Source organism: Leptidea sinapis, chromosome 13, assembly GCF_905404315.1.
Source record: "Leptidea sinapis chromosome 13, ilLepSina1.1, whole genome shotgun sequence".
Taxonomy (NCBI): domain Eukaryota; kingdom Metazoa; phylum Arthropoda; class Insecta; order Lepidoptera; family Pieridae; genus Leptidea; species Leptidea sinapis.
In genome coordinates, this window is record NC_066277.1 from 14,964,028 (window position 1) to 14,983,512 (window position 19,485).

Here is a 19,485-nt window from a genome sequence, read left to right on the forward strand (position 1 = left end):
ATTATAATCATGATAATTTTGTTACATGGTAAAAATAAGTGAAACCCCTCAAAATTTTTAAAATAAATATCAAAAAGTATTCTCTAATGTTGACAATATTCCTTATTAACTTACATAACAAAACAATAAGAGCAGGTTATTATATCTCAGTAGATGTCAGTAATAATATAGTCATTAAAAGTAATAAACCGATTAATTTCAGTGCTGTAAAAAGAAGCTATTAAATTCCGTCATCCTCGAGGGCAAATCGCAGCAAGTATGGCGCAGAAGTACCGTGGTGCTGTTATTCAAAAAGGAAAATAAAACCTTCTTCAAAAACTTTAGACCGACACTTCTGATTTAGATGATTTTTTTTTGTAGAAAAAGGGATGAAAAAGAGGTCACCTGGTGTTAAGTGATCACCGCCGCCCACATTCTCTTGCAACACCAGAGGAATCACAGGAGCGTTGCCGACCTTTAACGAAGGTGTACACGCTTTTTTTCAAGGTACCCATGTCGTATGATCCCGGAAACACTGCACAAGGAAGCTCATTTCACAGCTTTGTAATACGTGGAATAACGTTCCTTGAAATGCTGCCAGTGGAGGACCGCCACACATCCCGATGGTGGGGATAATATCCTAATTTGTGGCGTGTCGTGTGAAGGTGGAATTCGGCGGCAGGAATCAGGTGAAACAGCTCTTCGGAACACTTCCTGAGAGAAATGCGTTAGAAGACGCACAAGATATCAGCTGTTTTCTAAGGCTATCACGAATCTTTTCATGCGCAAGTTTGACGACTTTGTTGACCCCAACAAGTCGGCATACATACGAAGCGGCATAATATACAGAAGACGGAGGAGTATAATCCACCAATATTCTTGGTGTCCGTGAACTATAAGAAAGCGTTCGAGGCGAAGAGTAAGCAGAAAACACGCAAACATGGTATTTTATTAAACAAGTTAAAAGGTGGTGAAAGTATAGCATTTCGAGCTATGAACACTATTTTATCCTGTTACACATATCCTTAAGTCTTATTTGTAGGTTGCTAATGCTTGCTGTTGGTTATAGTTAACACTGCCGAGCCTTTTTGAACTACCACTTTTCTTAGTAGTAGTATCTAGTAGTATAAGAAATGACATCAAAAAGAATTCTAAAGGAATCAATTTTGAGAAAATAAATGCCTTTTATGCCTTTTTATGCCTTTGAAGTTAAACAAGTTTTTTGGCATGGCGTGAGGCATTTTTTTGGTACTTCTCTCAGAAAAGTTATTCTTATAGCTTGTACTTTTTTGTGTAGGTTCATTTATTCAGATTAGTAGTAAATAACGAGAATTGTAAGCATATTAACTGTTTTCCACGCAAGAATTTTGAAAATATTGGCTTTGTTACATAGACGGCGGGCCGGCGGCCGTGAACTCATATCGCTCAAGGTCGCTGGCATTTAGTGTCGCCTTAACTCAATCGAGACTAGTGTGGTGCTTGACGCATTTATTTTCAAACTAACGAAGAAGAACAGATAGCATACTCGCACCTTAAGATGGGACGCTAGCTGTGTTATTCCATACAAACGTATTCCCCTTTTTTCTCCCTGGATAATGCTTCTAGAGAGGAGATTTTTTGTGACAAAATCTAGATATGCTTAAGCTATGTCTGTACGTTTTGTTGTTTTCAATCAACTAACGACATAAGAAAATATGACTCTTCAAACATCGTAGAAATGCCATTTGTTTACCGCCCTGTTCAGACGAATACGTAACAATTTTGAAAGGTTTTTAAAGAAAAAGGAAAACGTAGGGATATAGACTCGTTCTTCCTGAAAATATTGTATGAAAAAAAAATTTAAACAGGAGAATAGGAAACCTCTATTTAGTCAAAATTTTGTAGGTAAAATCGGTCTGAGCTGCATTTGTCCGTATCGCACTCTTCGTGGGAAGGCCATGAGGGGCGTTGGTTGGCCTGTCCTGAGTATAACTTATGAGTTGTGCACATCAGATTTAGTGTATCGCCTAGATACTATGGGTTTGCTTGTCGATTTAGTACAATTTATTTACGGATACTTTTCGTGAATGCGAGATGTTTTGTATGTAGTGTAGGCATAAAAAGGCATAAAAGGCATTTATTTTATCAAAATTAATTCCTTTAGAATTCTTTTTGATGTCATTTCTTATACTACTACCGCTTCGGAAACAAATGGCGCTCTGAGAGAGAAGAAGCGGCGCAAGAAACTCTCCCAGAATTCCTTTTTTTTTGCGCTCTTTTCAATAAAAATATACAATATTGTACAGTCATTTCTATCGCTATAAAATAATCACAATCTAGTCCCAGGCTGTCCAATCATTTAGATATTTACGACAGAGCCATTTTTTCATAAAACATTTAAATTTATTTATAGATAATGCCTGAACAGTAGCTGGGACTTTATTGTAGAAGTGTATACATTTACCCTTAAAGCTATTATGTATCGAAGCCTACTAGAATTAGTTACAAGCAATCCCTTATTGCTAGTGTTATAATAATGAAAATCACTATTAAGAGCAAAAAGGTGACGATTTTTGTGAACATACATTAAATTTTCATAAATGCACTGACAATGAACAGTCACAATATTTATTTCTTTAAAGTTTTCTTTGAGAAACTGTCTATAACCAAGCTGATATAAAGCACGAACAGCTCTCTTTTGCAGTGCAAACACTATATCAATGTCAGCAGCATGACCCCATAGTTATATACCGTACGTCATGATGCTGTGAAAATAACTAAAGTACACTAAGCTAGCGGTCGTAACATTCGTTTACCCTCTAATCTTTCTAACTGCATATGCCGCAGAGCTGAGTCTATCTGCTAGATGGGCAATATGTGGACCCCACTGAAGCTTTTTATCTAACGTGATACCCAAGAAGACCACAGTGTCCACAAGTTCCAATCTCTGGTCATTTATAAGTACGTTGGTTTGTACCTCCGCTGTATTTGGTGTAATGAACCGTAAACACATTGTTTTTTTACTGTTTAAGTGCAGATTATTCGTCTCAAACCAGCGCACTATCATTGAGAGTGCATTGTTTACCTCGTCATCAATATCCGCACGTCGCTTCACTTTAAAAATAAGTGAAGTATCATCAGCAAACAATACAATCTCATGGCTATCATCTACCACAGACGGTAGATCGTTAATATATATAAGAAACAAGAAAGGACCGAGAATAGAACCCTGTAGAACACCTATTCCCACAGGTTTACCCGAAGACCGTTTGCCATTTACATCGACTATCTGAACTCTTTCGCTTAAATATGATTTTAACAGATTTAGGGCTCTATTTTTCACTCCATAATGTTTTAGTTTTAGGAGTAAAGTTGGACGCAGTCAAATGCTTTGGACAAATCACAAAAAATGCCCAATGCATCCTGTGACTCTTCCCAGGCGTCAAAGATGTGCTCAATGAGTCTAGTACCCGCATTAATTGTATGACGGATAACTATATGAATTTATACAGAATAAATCAATATAAGTTAAGCATCTACAGATAGACAAGCATGTATAAATCAGCGACATGGAGCAGAAGTAATTTCTATTTTTCCCCGTACAGGTAAATTTCTTAGAATACGACCGTCAATCAATTCGGGCACTGAGATAGTGGCACTTTTTTGATTGCATATTGGGCATATTTTATTTACTTACTACAAATATCGTTAAATAGCTGTACATATCCATTTCCTGAACCTGGATCCCCTCTTAAGGGCCGGCAACGCATCTCTCGACCCCTGGTTTTGCGGATGTCCATGGGCGGAGAGGTTTCAACATGAACGAATCTAATATATACAATAAAAGGATCCTTAGGTACGACTGGATTGAGATGGCTTCACATGGTTTTTAAAAAGCGGCCATATTTCAACAACCAAATCTTACATAAGGTGTGACTCTGACCGCAAATAAATAAAATTAAACAGAGTAACATATTCTACGAATTCTTCTTAAGTGAGTCTAACGCGCACTTGACGGAATTTTGTAATTTACGAAGATCTACTTACTGTACCAACAGCAGACATGAATAGGCAAGCATTTTTCCTTCCAAATTTATCCCCAATGAATGCCATTAAATACGTTCCTGGCACACATGCAATGTACGGAAGGGAAGCCATCCATGAGATCTGTAAAAAGGATTTAAAATTTAATCAAACATACGGATTGCCAGTAGAACAGATTAACAGACATACAGTCAAAATTCTAAGAACTACTTTTAATGCTTCAGTATCGTTTGTAGTAAGTAGTTTGAAGTAACACACTGAAAGTACCTCTTTTTTTAAATAAATATTCAATTTGATTTGTATCATTTTAGGGTAAATTTATTGAAATAGGCGTCACTTTGCGGAAATCCATAATTAATCAAATGATTTGAGTTTTCTTTAGTGTTAATTAATTAATAAAATTGAATTAACACTAAAGAAAACTCAAATCATTTGAATAATTATGGATTTTCAAAGTAACGCCTATTTCAATCATGTTTTTTAAATCAGCAGGTATAGCCGAACAGGCGAAATTTTACATCAAGTTGACCAAGCTTCAGCGTCTGGCAGACCAAAACTTTTGGTTCAATCCACAGTATAAACATCTAAATGTCATCCCTGATCATCCGATCTAACACACATTCTCGCGCAAGCACTATAGCCGTAAATAAATATAAAAAAGAGTGTGTGTAGGTACTTATGTACACACAACATGCGTTAGAAGTTATACTTCTTTGGCGTATGAAAAAATAAATCAATTTTTAACGAATGGTTAAGATCAAAGATAGTATAAACACTCAGCATTCAAGGCAGCAATTAATTATTTTTTTATCTATACATAAAATTTGTTAATATACCAGAAATAAAACAAAATGAAAAAAAAAATATTTTTTAGATATTAATGTAATAATTTTTAATTAACGATGTAAATAAATTATACATACCGACAATTAACCTCAAATATATAAATGCACTCAAAACAGTTTATTCAAATCAGTTTTATCACTAATATTCAATATATATAGATATACTAATAAATTATCAATAAATACTATCACCGTCGTATATGAAATTAAATAAAAACACCAAAATAATATTTATTTATGCACACTGTTTAATTGTACTGTTACGAAACACGTGTTCTAAATATAAAATACTTTATATTTAGAACACGTGTTTCATAACGACACATACGACACTACAACATAGTTATCGATTTTCATGCCACCTAGAACTAATTTCACGATGTAGAATACAGGTGTCGGTGTGCGCGCGCATCGTAAAAATTCACTCTCATCATTTTTCTCCATCGCGCCAAAAGGTGTATAGCTTCACCAAAATGGTTAAACGAAGAATGCCGATATTGGTTTTCAGTTAGAGACAATCTCAAGCTTCACTTGAGAGTGTGATATTTCGAATTGACATTCAAATTACATAATATCGAGTTTGACATTTTAGACAATAAAGCGCGGGAATTAGCCAATAGACTAGTACAAGAAAAATATCAAATACAGTCTAGGAAATTGGCACAGCTATTTCGGGATAATCAAAATAATAACTCCTATCACGATGACGCACCAAACACGGTCCACCTATACGCGCGTCAAAAATCTTTCAAAAGCACAACTTTCTTCCCCCGAAATTTCATTAGTACACAATATCAGACCGGGTCTTAACCAAAAAACCCTTGATACTTTGGCAGTAGATTCAGAAGTGGCGTGTGTTAGAAGTCATCAAGATATGGCCGTTAGATATCAAAATTCGACTCTTTTGAAAAAACCATCGTGTACCAATGCGTGCGTAATTGTACTTAAAATACTTCAGATAAACATGTTTTTCGTTGATTACAAAATAAATTAGATCAAGAAAATTTAGTCATTTCAAAGGCCGATAAAGGTAATTGCATTGTTATTCTAAATATAACAGACGTGTGGCACTCGGGGACTGCCGCGGTAAAGCTATTGCATAGCATTTCTTATCAACTTGTACAATTATAATTATTTATTTATTCTTTTTTGATAATAATTCACGTTTTTTCTTTGATACTAATTCAAGTTACACTCTTTGATCGTGGTGACTGATAAGTAAACATTTTGTTTTTCTTTTATTGAATAAATGAGAAGTTACTTAATATTGTTTAAAATATTTTTATTATCATACAATTCATGTAGGTTATTCAGGAACTTTTATAATTGAAACTATATGTTTATGGTAACTGTAATAAGAAACATAAGTTTGAGACTTGATATCCTCTAAATGTCTAGAAAATACCGCGTCAATGGTGGTCCCATATTTTGTTGTGGTTTCTTGTAGCAGTTAGTTATTATTAATTACTTTAATAAACAATCTACCTATATAGGTCTTTCGTATTTATGAATCAGTTACTGGGTGATCTGGTCACTAGGCTTGGCGAGAGGTCCTAGGTCTATGTGTTGAATTTAAATAGCCATCTATCAGTGAATTTTACTTCACACTTAAACAGGCTTAGGACTGTCTACAGTGTCTTCTCTCAAAATAGTCTCATTTAGCAGCAAAATGTCGTCGTTCCGCTTAATTATAAATAAAAGATTTTTCTACAGTTATTTGCATATTTTGAAGTTTTTGTACACTGTGATCACTAATTACTTACACTAATAAACTAGAAATAAGAATTAAATTTAATAACCAAAATGTAGTTCGTGGACCTACGTCATTTTATAAAAGCTGAAAGTTTGTCAGCGCATGCTCCCAAAACAGCTAAGAACGATGGTCCATTATGGAGTTTGGGTTGCAGTGGCATTGTCAGGTAAACGGTACCTACTAATGGTGTGTAAAATACCGATCTAACTACATCAAAGAAAAAATTCAGTCAAAATTCGGTATTACCTTCAGAATATTATTAAAAATCAAGTTATTCATTGTCAGACACTTACCATCGTGGGAACCCCTTGCCAGACATCCTTAATGGTCCACGAAGCTGTGGAATGAGCTTCCTTGTGCGGTGTTTCCGGGACGATACGACATGGGTACCTTCAAGAAAAGCGCGTACACCTTCCTTAAAGGCCGGCAACGCTCTTGTGAATCCTCTGGTGTTGCAGGAGAGTGTGGGCGGCGGTGATCACTTAACACCAGGTGACCCGTACGCTCGTTTGTCCTCCTATCCCATAAAAAAAAAAAAATGGTCACAAAATTATAATTTTACTCTATCTAATTTGAATTTAAAAGATAAATAGTGTCACTTTCATAATCTATTTCGTATGTCCAAATCGAACGTTGAATCTATCGAGTGTAATACAACATCACAGTTTCCGATAGATGGCGCTGATCACGGAACACTGGGGGTGTTAGGTTTTATTTTCGTTACGGAATTTCTTGATTCGGTCGCCGCGCTCAAAGCCCGCGATAAGAGCTATGCAATAGCTTAAAAACGATTATGAACAGAAAGTAAACGATATAATACAAACCGACGATTTCGAACGTCTAAACTCAGACCCCACTAAAAATTTTACTTTTTTAATTGTTATAATTTTCTAGACAAGCACCGAACGTCAAAATGATCTTTTCATTAATAAAAATAATAAGATCCACCCTAAAATAATGTTTAAAATGGAATTCGAATCAAACCAATCTCTTAAATTTTGGATTTAACATTAACAAGAGTAAATAATTAATTAGAATTCCAAATCTATAGAAAGTCGTCATATACAGATATTGCTATTCCCGCCTCATCTTACCACCCCGTACAACATAAACTAGCAGCCCTCCGCTGCTGTGTTCACAGATTAATGTCAGTCCCACTGTCCCGTGACAACTTCGCGAAAGAACTTAATACAATATATCAAATCGCGGTTACCAACGGCTATAAAACAGTTATTGAATAAATTAATTATAAATAATCAAAAACATTTAATTAATTCAGAACTTTATCCCGTCCCACCACAATGAAATACCAAATATGTGGGTAGTTTGACATATATTGGTCCAATATCAGATAAAAATATAGCTAATTTATTTAGGAAAAACAATATTAATGTGTCCTTTCGAACGAATCACAATATCAATTGAATATTATGTAATGGCAAAGATCGGTTAAATAATTCCGAAAAATCCGGCGTTTATAAACTAAGTTGTTACACTTGTAACGGGGTATATAAAGGTCAAACAGGTCGAAATTTCGAAATCAGATTAAAGGAACATATTGCCGCATTTAGGAATAATCATCCCGAAAAATCACACTTCGCGAAACACTTAATTGACAACGGTCACTCACTCGGAAACAATAATAATTTTAATATTTGAACAAATAAATTTGGTCCCTTCATCATTGTTACGTATGTCTTCCGGGGGTAATAGGTCACAACAGCCGACCAATCACAGTGCGTCATTTCATGGGACGAGCGTATAAAAAAGCGGCTTCCGGCTCATTTGATTCACTGAACGCTCTGGCTGCCAAGATCTCAGACGCACTGGAGACAGTCGCAGACGAATCTTGGTACTCCGCCATTGAGCGAGCCGGTGACGACTGGTCCGGCATGCACCGCCTCTGCCGCCCACTCTCCGGGAGACCCTCCCCGATTAGACCCCTCATGGCCAGTGACGGAACCCAACGTTACCGAGCTGAAGATCGATCGGAGATATTTGCGGACTACCTGGAGACGCAGTTTACATCCAACCCGTCCGCAGATGTGCAGCACGTAGAGACCATCGAGCGACATGTGAAGAACTACTTCGAGTCGCCGATAGTACCGACACAAGACCCCGTTGTGCTCTCCCCCGGACAAGTCCAAAGGATGATTCAGCGAACTAGACTGCACAAACCCCCCGGCCCTGATCGAGTCACCAACGAAGCTCTGCGTCACCTAATTCCGCGACCAATCGCGACACTGACGCGGCTCTTCAACGGAATCCTCCGTACCGGGCACTTTCCATCATCGTGGAAGCTCGGCCGAGACATCCACGCGACGAACAGTTTGGTTTCCATGCTGAACACTCCACCACTGCTTAACGTAATCGCTAGGTCTGGATATCTGCGTATCCATAAGGAAATATAAGGCTGGCTGCACCATCTCAAGGTGGTGGTGGACGGCGTTTAAATTGGATTGGATTCCCCTGATGATGCAAAAGTCCACATTAATGTGGAACGTGGAACGGGGTGTCGTGGTGTTGCTTCCTCGTTTGTCCTCGGACATGCGTGGTTCTGTGCTCTCCCCAGAATACGACGGGCAGCCCGAGCGAGAATACTCGTAGAGCCGGTACCCTCCTGGGCTATTGAAGGAGATGCACAAAACGTCCATCTTCAGACCCGGGAAGAGTGCGTGCAGCAATTGGCCGAAAAATCGACACAGAGGTGTTGTCCTTCACCGGAATTGATTACATGAGCGACCCTCTTCCTAGCGATGGTGGTTTGCAATGAATATTCTTCTACAAAAACCTTTAATTCTTCATTATCCGTTTTTGTGTCAGGCCGTCTACAGGACTTATCCTGAAGATTGAAATTTTTAGAACAAAAACGTTGGAACTAACAAAGTATCGTGTTTTCAAAGACACAGTCAAAGTCAAGTTTTTCAGATTCCATTGTGTAGTATGTGCAACTAACGGAACTAAAGGAAAAAACTAACTAGGAAAAACACAACCAACCAATTGTACCTAAAGTTTCTTGCGCTGCTTCCTCACTCTCAGAGCACCGTATGTTTCCGAAGCGGTGGTAGCGTTATAAATGACATCAAAGAGATTTTTTTTGTATGATAATAAGGAACGAGGCGAGCAAAACCCTTGAAAAACCCAATAATTCTGAGCGGCACTACAATTGCGCTCGTTACCTTGAGACATAAAATGTTAAGTCTCATTTACCCAGTAATTTAACTAGCAACGGCGCCCTTTTGACCGAAACACAGTAATGCTTACACATTACTGCTTTATGTAAGAAATAGGTACCGTTGTAGTATCCAAATGTTTCGAGTTTTCCGTAGTGTTAATTCCGCCAATATTTGTCTTAAAACAATTCGACACGTGTTTCGCCTATACACGAGGCATCCTCAGGACATGTTGACTCGCCAAACTCTGGCAGGAGAGCCGTTGTAGTACCCATAATCTAGCCGGCATCCTGTGCCAAGAGAGGCTCTCTTGAGGCCCACTGGTAAAATTCTAAAGGATTTTCAATTTTGAGAAAATAAATGCCCTTTTATGCCTTTTACCAGCTAAATGGATTTATAATATTGAATTTGAAACTCTTAAACAAAGAGGAGATATTTCAGATGAATGTGGCCAGCACGACGAAATGCCAATTTAATGAAATAGAAGGATATGTATAGACTATGATAAATAAATAAACGACAATTTTTTAAATTATATTGTAAACCTATAATTTCTTAAATTACTATAAGTTGTTTTACGATTACTAACAGCCGTTCCCAATAGTCAGTCTATCTCTCACTTGCAATGCTTACTTGAGATAAAAATCGTAACTATCGATTGACTTTTCTGTCCCAATAAACTTATCAACGGTAACTCACCTAACCTGTACACGCTGTCTGTCAATGGGACGACGTATAGCTTACCAGCGATAGAAGTTTGTATGGAAATTGTAAATCACGCGTCCCAATATTAGGCGATAAGAATGACTTATCGATTATATTGGGACTGCTTCAGATTATTGCCAGCTAATTACTGTCAGTAGAAGGTAGTAATTTATTTCTATCTGTAGATAGTATATTGGGAACGGCCGTAAATTATGGCAAGTATTTTAATCTAAGTTATCAGATGACATCATTTGAAATAATTAATGTTTGAAACTGTTGAATGTTAATGCATTAAAACAGATAAGTGTTTTATATTTTGTGGAAAGGAAATTATATTTTTGGTGAATTGACAGTGACCTCGTACGTTGTTGTGAAGAAGATTACATTTTAAAGTATTCACTGCAAATGCGAAATAATTACGATTAGATGGAAACACTATGTACTTAATTGATAAGTAACATTGAGTGTTCCGAAGAGCTGTTTAACCTGATTCCTGCCGCCGAATTCCACCTTCGCACGACACGCCACAAGTTAGGATATCAATCCCACCACCTGGATGTGTGGCGGCCCTCCAAAGTGCGGTTTACAAGGAGCTTTCTTCCACGTACTACAAAGCTGTGGAATGAACTTCCTTGTGCGGTGTTTCCGGGACGATTCGACATGGGTACCTTCAAAAAAAGCGCGTACACCTTCCTTAAAGGCCGGCAACGCTCCTGTGATATCCTGGTGTTACAAGAGATTGTGGGCGGCGGTGATCACTTAACAACAGGTGGACCCGTACGCTCGTTTGTCCTCCTATTCCATAAAAAAAAACATCAATTACATTACTTCCATGTAAGCGTTAAGCATTTAATGATTAATAAGTATCTTAAAACATCGAATAAATTTGTTTGTAACCATGAGCTACAAATTGATTTTTGGCAATTGGCAGTTTAACTTTATTTTACTGACATTAATTATACATACTTTTCATTTTAACCTGACTATGGCGAAGGAAAATTAAGCTACCAGAGGGAAGCTCCTTTGCACAGGATGCCGGCTAGATTATAGGTACCAAAATTAGTAATGTGTAAGCATTATTGTGTTTCTCCGTAGCTAGTGACATTACTGGGCAAATGAGACTTGAAATCTTATGTCACAAGGTGACGAGCGCAGTTGTAGTGCCGCTCAGAATTTTTGGGGGTTTTCAAGAATCCTGGCACTGCACGTCTCGCCCCTTACTGTCATAAAGAAAAATTGTGTGTCACCACGATCTACAAATTAATTTTTGGCAGTTGGCATATTTACATTATTTTACTGAAATTAATAAAATATACTTTTCATTTCTCATACTCGGAAAGTATTTTTGTTTTGATCTGATTATTGGGTAGAAAATGCTGCTTCCCTCCACAGAGAGGGAATAACTCATACAAATTACTTCCCACCTAAGGGCCGGAATGAACTTTAAAAATAGAACTCTTGCAGCTATGAACAGTTTTATGTATAAAACAGCCAGTGTGAACTTAGCGCAAACTTCTTTGAGCGAAATAAGCCGAAACAATTACGCGGTGAGTTCCACATTTAAAATTTAAAAAGTCGACATAAATTGGCGGGATACTGATCGGTTATGTATCTGTGACGGAATTTAATAAATAGGTAATAATCTTTTATGCTAAGTTTTGAATATTAAAAATGAGTTCAAGCGATTCTGAAATGTTGACACTAGATTCAATTAGAGACGAGGCAAATTGTGTTATTGAAATCTCTTGCCAGAAATCTCAAAATAAAGATATTTAAACATGATTTTATGAAGTGGCGAGTAGAGAAGAATATTAAATCGTTTTCCGAAAGTGTATTTCTTACATATTTTAATGGACTATGTAGCAAACTACAGCCTTCTACGCTATGGAGCCGATATTCAATGCTCAAGAGTACACTAAGTGTAAAACACAATGAAAATTTTAAAAAATTCCATAATTTAACATCATTTTTGAAAAGACAGACTGTTTATTCTTCTTTCAGGGGTTCAAGAGTAGGAAATCTAAGGCGAGATATGTTTGGCAGTGAAGGTAAGTTTACCTAAGTATTTATGTATTTATTCTAAAAATGAACGTATAAATTACACAAATACTAAAAAATTACTTGTGTTTCACAGGTGGTATTGATACTGGGTATAAACGGCGCTTGCAGAAGTAGTGAACTCACAAATTTGACAATTAAGGACATTTAAAGTCAAGGCCAATTATTGCCAGTAAAACTGACTGAAACAAAAACAAATATTGAGCGCTCGTTTGTAGTACAAGAAGAGTTTGCACAAATAGTAAAGAAATATCAAAAAATGAGATCTAGTGATGTAAAAACGGACCGTTTTTTTCTCAACTATCAGGCCTGAGAAGAATGGGCACAACAAACTCAGCGGGCCTTTTTTTTCATCAAAAATATGTTTTACAATTAAATTAACACTTACAAAGTAACAAAGTAACATTATACCAACAATTAAACTTATTATTTAATAGCCTGAGGGCGGTCGCTCCATTCCCAATCTGTAGTATCTGATGGTAATTGATACGCCCTGCCCATTACAATGCAGTGCCGCAGGATTCTTGAAAAAACCCAAAATTTCTGAGCGGCACTGCAATTGCGCCCTCGTCCCCTTGAGATATAAGGTGTTAAGTCTCATTTGCCCAGTAATTTCACTAGCTACGACGCCCTTCAGACCGAAACACAATAATGCTTACACATTAGTGCTTCACGTCTCTTGGTATACCTAGAGGCTCACCAGTTGATCAACGACCGACAGACCGGCTTTCGCCATGGTCGATCGGCAGGTGATCTTCTGGTATACCTAACACATAGATGGGCGGCGGCTTTTGAAAGCATGGGATAAGGCCTGGCAATTAGCCTGGATATAGTGAAGGCCTTTGATCGTGTATGGCACAAGGCGCTTCTCGCAAAACTTCCATCATTTTGGCTTCCCGAGAGCTTATGCAAGTGGACCTCCAGCTACCTCATTGGGCGCAGCATACAGGTCGTTATCGACGGTTATTGCTGGATCCCAAGCCCGTGAACTCTGGAGTGCCCCTAGGCTGTGTGCTATCTCCCACACTGTTTCTTCTGCATATCAATGATATGTTGGACACCTCCAACATACATTGCTATGCAGGTCTCTCTCGGGAAATCATCGACCAGTGCCGGGAGCAACTTGTGTCTTCTATCGAGTCGTCTCTTGAGAAGGTCGCGGAATGGAGTAAATTGAACCTTGTCCAATTTTATCCCCAAAAGACTCAAGTTTGCGCGTTTACCACTAAAAAAACTCCATTTGTTATATCAGTCGGCAATACTTCAAGCCGGCCCACATTCCAGCGCTGTACAAAGCGCAGGTCCGGCCACATATGGAGTATTGCTGTCATCTCTGGTCTGGCGCACCCCAATATCAGCTCGATCCATTTAACCGCGTGCAACTCAGAGCAGCTCGAATTTTCGGGAACCTGGTGCTCTGTGGATCGTTTGGATCGTGGATCACTTGGCGTTGCGTAGAGACATCGCTTCATTGTGTGTCAACTACCGCATTTATCATGGAGAGTGTTCCGCAGAGCTGATTCACCTGACAATGCCGCCGAATTCCACCCTCGCACGACACGCCATAAGTTAGGATACCATCCCCACCATCTGGATGTGTGGCAGTCTTCCACAGTGCGGTTTTCAAGGAGCTTTCTTCCACGTACTACAAAGCTGTGGAATGAAATTCCTTGTGCGGTGTTTCCGCTAACTACTTTACCTAAGGGCTATAGGAGAAACTAGTTTATTGTAGTATGTACCGGTTTATTCTATCACCTGCAGGATGAACTGGATTGTCCTAAGAAAAACATAAAACAAAACATAAATATAGCTCATGGAAAGCGTTCGGTGACGTTGGCGTTAGTTCCATGATTTTTGTTCACACAAAAAGTGCTCAACGAAAGAAGTTGTAACTTCAAAAAAAAAGATTTTTTACAAACTTACCTCTAAATCTGTTAGCGGTGTTTCCCTTGGAGACTCTTGTGATTGCAACAATAATGTCATTGGTGACATCCATCCTATACTGTTTCCATAAGAAAACGTAGGAATACATACTGGAATACAATTTAAATAAGTTAATAAATAATATTTCACTATTTATAATGATATATGCTAGTGAATAGTTGTTTTAAGATATATCTTACATATATACATGTATACCTGTATACAAATGTTCAAGATTACGTATAGTCCAGGATCAAGGGTCCATTTTTGCATTTGATCAAGCAAATTTACCGTCAGTAGATTCATTTTGTTGAGAGGTCCAACTATTTCCTGTACGAAAACTCTGGATTGTGATAGGTCGTAGGTTGCAGGGTCAAACTATGTTGATTTGATGATTCTCTAAAAATTTTTCCTGTTTATTTTGTTAAATCTGATAATAATTATTTAAATTATTAGTTATCAATTGTTGACACTTAGGTGGTTATAAATTTTTGAGAATCATCTAAACAACATAATTTCTCGCTGCTTGATTACCAACCGCAATCCAGAGTCTTCACACAGGAAATTGTTGGGCTCATCAAAATATAGCTACTCACGGAAAATTTGCTTATTAGTAATCAATTGCAAAAATGTATCATCGATCCTGGACTGTAGCCCTGGCGATCTTTGCACGAGGCCCTCTCGGGTGTTTTGCCCTCAAGAACTTTTAGAGACAAGCCAATTAAAAAAATCTAATTTTAAATATTAAACATTATGTTAGAAAGCTAATAATAATAAAATTAAATCATTAAACCTATTCTACTTAATTTGTTTCTCAATATAATATTATTTATTTATTAATTTATCTTTATATATTTTATTTAACTATCATGCAAATCAAACATCAATTGTTTTTGTTTTTTTTTTTACTTTATTAATAAAAGTCAAAAGATTTCGTCAAAGTTTAAAAATTTAACAGTAAATGTTCATATTATATACATGAATTAAGTAAAGTTATTAAAGAAAATAACGGGTTGCACTCCGGGTACTGCCGGAGAAGTGAAAACTTGAACATTAACTGTTGTGCATTTTTGAATATTTTGGAATGGTTAGGGAATAATTTCGCACGAATTGCTTTATTCATCAGTAAAAAAGTACTAGCATTTTTGTGGTTTATTGCGCCGTCACACACAAAAATGACAATTTATATTTAATAAAAAATTAAACACTTCAGAACTATTAGATGTTTTTTACATTTAAAAGTTTACCTCTCAGAAAAGTCAACTTTCATCCATTATTTTCAACGTCTGTCTTACGAAGTTTCGATCAGGTCACGTATCCTGACGCGAGTTTAACATTTTATACCGATCCCTAGAAAAGTGCTCAACGCTTCGAAAGAAGTTTTCACTTCAAAATATTAGATAAATATTTCAAATAATTTTAATTTCAAATTATTTTTATTTTCAAATAATAAAGCTTCAAATAAGAAGACAATTTCAACTGTATTTATTACAATATTATATTTAGTTCTTACTAGTGTAACTTTATTAATTAGTACTAAACAACGCAATACCCAATTATTTATATAGACTAAGAAATCAAATAAAACATTACGTGAAGAAGGTACTAAAATTTAAATAAAATAAAATTAATAAAAATAAAATTCACTTACTCAACAGAGAGCATAAGAACTGATTGAGTTTTCCACAATTTCCACCAACGCAGCTGAATAAAACCAGTTTTTTCATACTTAAACAAAAAACAAAAAACTCTCTAAAGTCTTATCACAGTTTTCCATTAAAAACACATAAAATTTCTTTTACAACCACAACGACGCTCATAAATCGTGTAATATAAATTGATTGTTAGAAAATACGCGTCACACATGGATCAGTATTAAAAGACTGCTTGGTAAGAACAATTGTATTGTAATGGCGAAGTATCTGTTGTTATAGATTGAATCATGAATTGAACAAGTATGCAAATTACAAACAAAACTCATTCTTCTCAAGAGCATCTCACTACATAAATAATCTTAAAGGCTTTCCTGATTTTGACCTGTTTAATTCATCAACAAATTCAATTAGATCTAAAATGACTAAAAACTGGTTTAATTCAAATTCAAATATTTTTATTCAAAATAGGATGTGAAATCACTTATTGAAAGTCAAAAAAAAACTCCCACCCATTCCAAAATGAATGCCTCAGGCCTGAGAAGAATGGGCGCAACAAACTCAGCGGGCTTTTTTTTTTCATCAAAATTATGTTTGACAATTAAAGTAACATTTACAAAGTAACCAAGTAACATTGTACAATTAAACTTATTATATAATAGCCTGAGGGTGGTCGCTCCATTCCCAAACTGTGGTATCATCAAGAAAGTCATTTATGTTATAGCAACCTTTACCACACAAACGTTTTTTAACAATTCTTTTGAATTACGTAATACTTTTGTTTTGAACATTTTCTGGGATCCTGTTGTAAGAGCATATACATCGCCCCACAAAAGACTTGTTAACTCGACTTAGTCGAGTAGTATGTGTTTCCCTAACTGTTACTATAAACATAATTGTGTGTTTGAATGCTCTTTGAACATAATAAATGTAATACCTATGTAATTATTAACATATTTTATATAATACTTGTATAAAAAAAGAAGAAGATGTAAGTAACTGTATTATGCTATGTGTTATTAGAAACAATATGCGAAAACTATTAAATGGTGTAAAATGTGCAGTATTGTATGGTAATTAAGTTATTGTAACACTGTAAGTTTTCCAAATAAAATAGAATAAAAATTGTAAGATAGACTTAAAAAAACCAGACTCATTGATAACCTCCTTTTTAAATATGTGACATCGTTTATCCTAATGTTTTGTTCGAAATGTGACGTGTCTATTGTATACGGTTCCTAGCTCGGCTTTGGTTGGGAGTCTTTATATATTAAAATTTAAGATAATTTATACGTCTGGATAGAGTCTCTTGCTGTAAGGCAACCGAGAAAAACAGGCCAGGATAATTAGTTTAGTTTGCGTGACAAGGTACGTCTTACACTCGCGATTTGTATGACACTTTGTGTTAGTGTGCGTGAATTGCTCAAAATAGTGGTTAGTTCTAAAGTCTAGTTTTTTCGACGTTTTCACAGATGTCATAGTCTATCTAGACGTATAAATGATCTAAGATTAAAATATGTTTCCGGAATTCGGAACCAGTGGGTCCTTTGCACAGAGTGCCGGCTAGATTATGGGCCTATTTTGCCGTGAAGCAGTAATATGTAAACATTATTGTGTTTCGGTCTGAAGAGCGCCCTAGATAGTGAAATTACTGGGTAAAAGAGACTTAACATCTTATGTCTCAAGGTGACAAGCTCAGAATTCTTGAGTTTTTCAAGAATCCTGAGCGGCAGTAAAGTCTACCACGTACCGGAAGACGAAGTGTTGGTAGACAAGGTAGACCGACGACCTGGTCAAGATCGCCGGAATACGTTGGATGAGGGCAGTGCAGGACCGATCGACGTGGAGATCTTTGAGGGAGGTGTTTGTCCAGCAGTGGACGTCTTCTGGTTGATGTTAATGATGTATTTTGTATCCGTCATTTGCATTTACCAGTGGGAGGCTCCTTTGCACAGGATGCCGGCTAGATCTTACCATAACTGCGCATATTTCTGCCGTGAGCAGTAGTGTGTAAACATTACTGTATTTCGGTCTAAAGGCAAATGAGACTTGACATCTTATGTCTCAATGTGACGAGCGCAATTGTAGTGCCACTCAGAATTTTTGGGTTGTTCAAGAATCCTAAGCGGCACTGCATTATAATGGGCAGGCCGTATCAATAACGATCAGCTGAACGTCCTGCTCGTCTCGTCCCTTATTTACATAAAAAAAAATGTAGAAAGTTATCTATCAATTTTATTCAGTTTTGAAAGTTGATGTGATGGTGAACTTTAAATTATTGTACTAGTTTAGCTTTTAACAATTTTTTTTACGTTAAACAAAAAATTGTGTCACATAAGTGCGGATATAATAAGTTTTCATTTGGAGATTATAACTGTTTTAAATTAACATTTAATTTCAACTGTAGGTGTATTTTTACCCTTTTAGAAGAATTTTTAAAATGTTAGCAACAAAGAAATAAAGGTAATAATAAATATTTTTATTTCGTATCTCATATTTCCTCCCCCTATATAGAGAAAAGCGTATTGGGAGTAAGGAGAAAGGATAGAGTACAAATAAATAAGATAATAGGGATAACTAAGTTCAAAAAAGTTCAAACAGTATACAGAAAATTGAAATGGCGCTGGACATATGTTGAGAGAAAAGACAGAGAAATGGACCAAAATTATAACCGAATGGTACCCGAGAGAAAGCACACGAAGCAAAGGAAGACAGACAAAGAGATGGGAAGATGATTTTAAGAATGCAGCGGGCCCAGAATGGTTACGTATAGCAAAAGATAGAGACAAGTGGAAATCCTTAGAGGAGGCCTTTGTCGAAAGAAGAGCTGTTACAAGGAGAGAACAACCGAATGTCAACGATAGATTGATAGTTTAAGTTAATGATATTTTGTTACCTCTATTAAACTTTTAATATGTTTTGTTAATTAAGTTCAAAATAACAGCAATAAAGGCTTATTTTATTTAATTTTATTTTATAATATTTTTTATTTCCTCCCCGGGTTCCAATAACTGCTTTCATGTGGTTCCTCGTGGAACGGATTAAAGTCATATTCTAGTGTTTTTGATGACATTCTACTGTGTTATTTGATCGCTGTTTTAAATATTTATGGGGGATTTTGAAATTATAGTAATTATATACAATGCCCTAATACTCGAAGATAGTGAACTACCTGACATCCACAGTTCATCTGTTTCTAAATGGAAATCTAGTTTGTATAAATTTTTTAATTAGTTTAAATTATGTAAAAAAAACTTTAATATACTTATTACCATAATAATGTTATTACCATAATTCTTAGAGGATATGTCTTTGTTTTCAAACTGATCAATACAGATTGAATTTCTTTTTCTTCATGTACGCTTTCTTGATAA

The 19,485-nt window shown here is 36.3% G+C and overlaps 1 protein-coding gene across 3 annotated transcripts in view; it reads right to left on the reverse strand.

The window, feature by feature from the left end:
• LOC126967639 (facilitated trehalose transporter Tret1-like) overlaps window positions 1-19,485 on the reverse strand; it is a 37,623-nt gene that overhangs the window by 8,487 nt on the left and 9,651 nt on the right. Inside the window, exons 2-4 of one of the 3 annotated variants that reach the window (XM_050812205.1) lie at window positions 16,111-16,187; window positions 14,460-14,569; window positions 4,006-4,125 (exon numbers count right to left, since the gene is read on the reverse strand). In XM_050812205.1, the coding sequence (XP_050668162.1) occupies window positions 4,006-4,125; window positions 14,460-14,569; window positions 16,111-16,187 (307 nt within the window). Of the gene's footprint in view, window positions 1-4,005; window positions 4,126-4,925; window positions 5,083-14,459; window positions 14,570-16,110; window positions 16,357-19,485 lie in introns of those variants that run through there. The other 2 variants (XM_050812206.1, XM_050812207.1) reach the window with 2 other exon arrangements.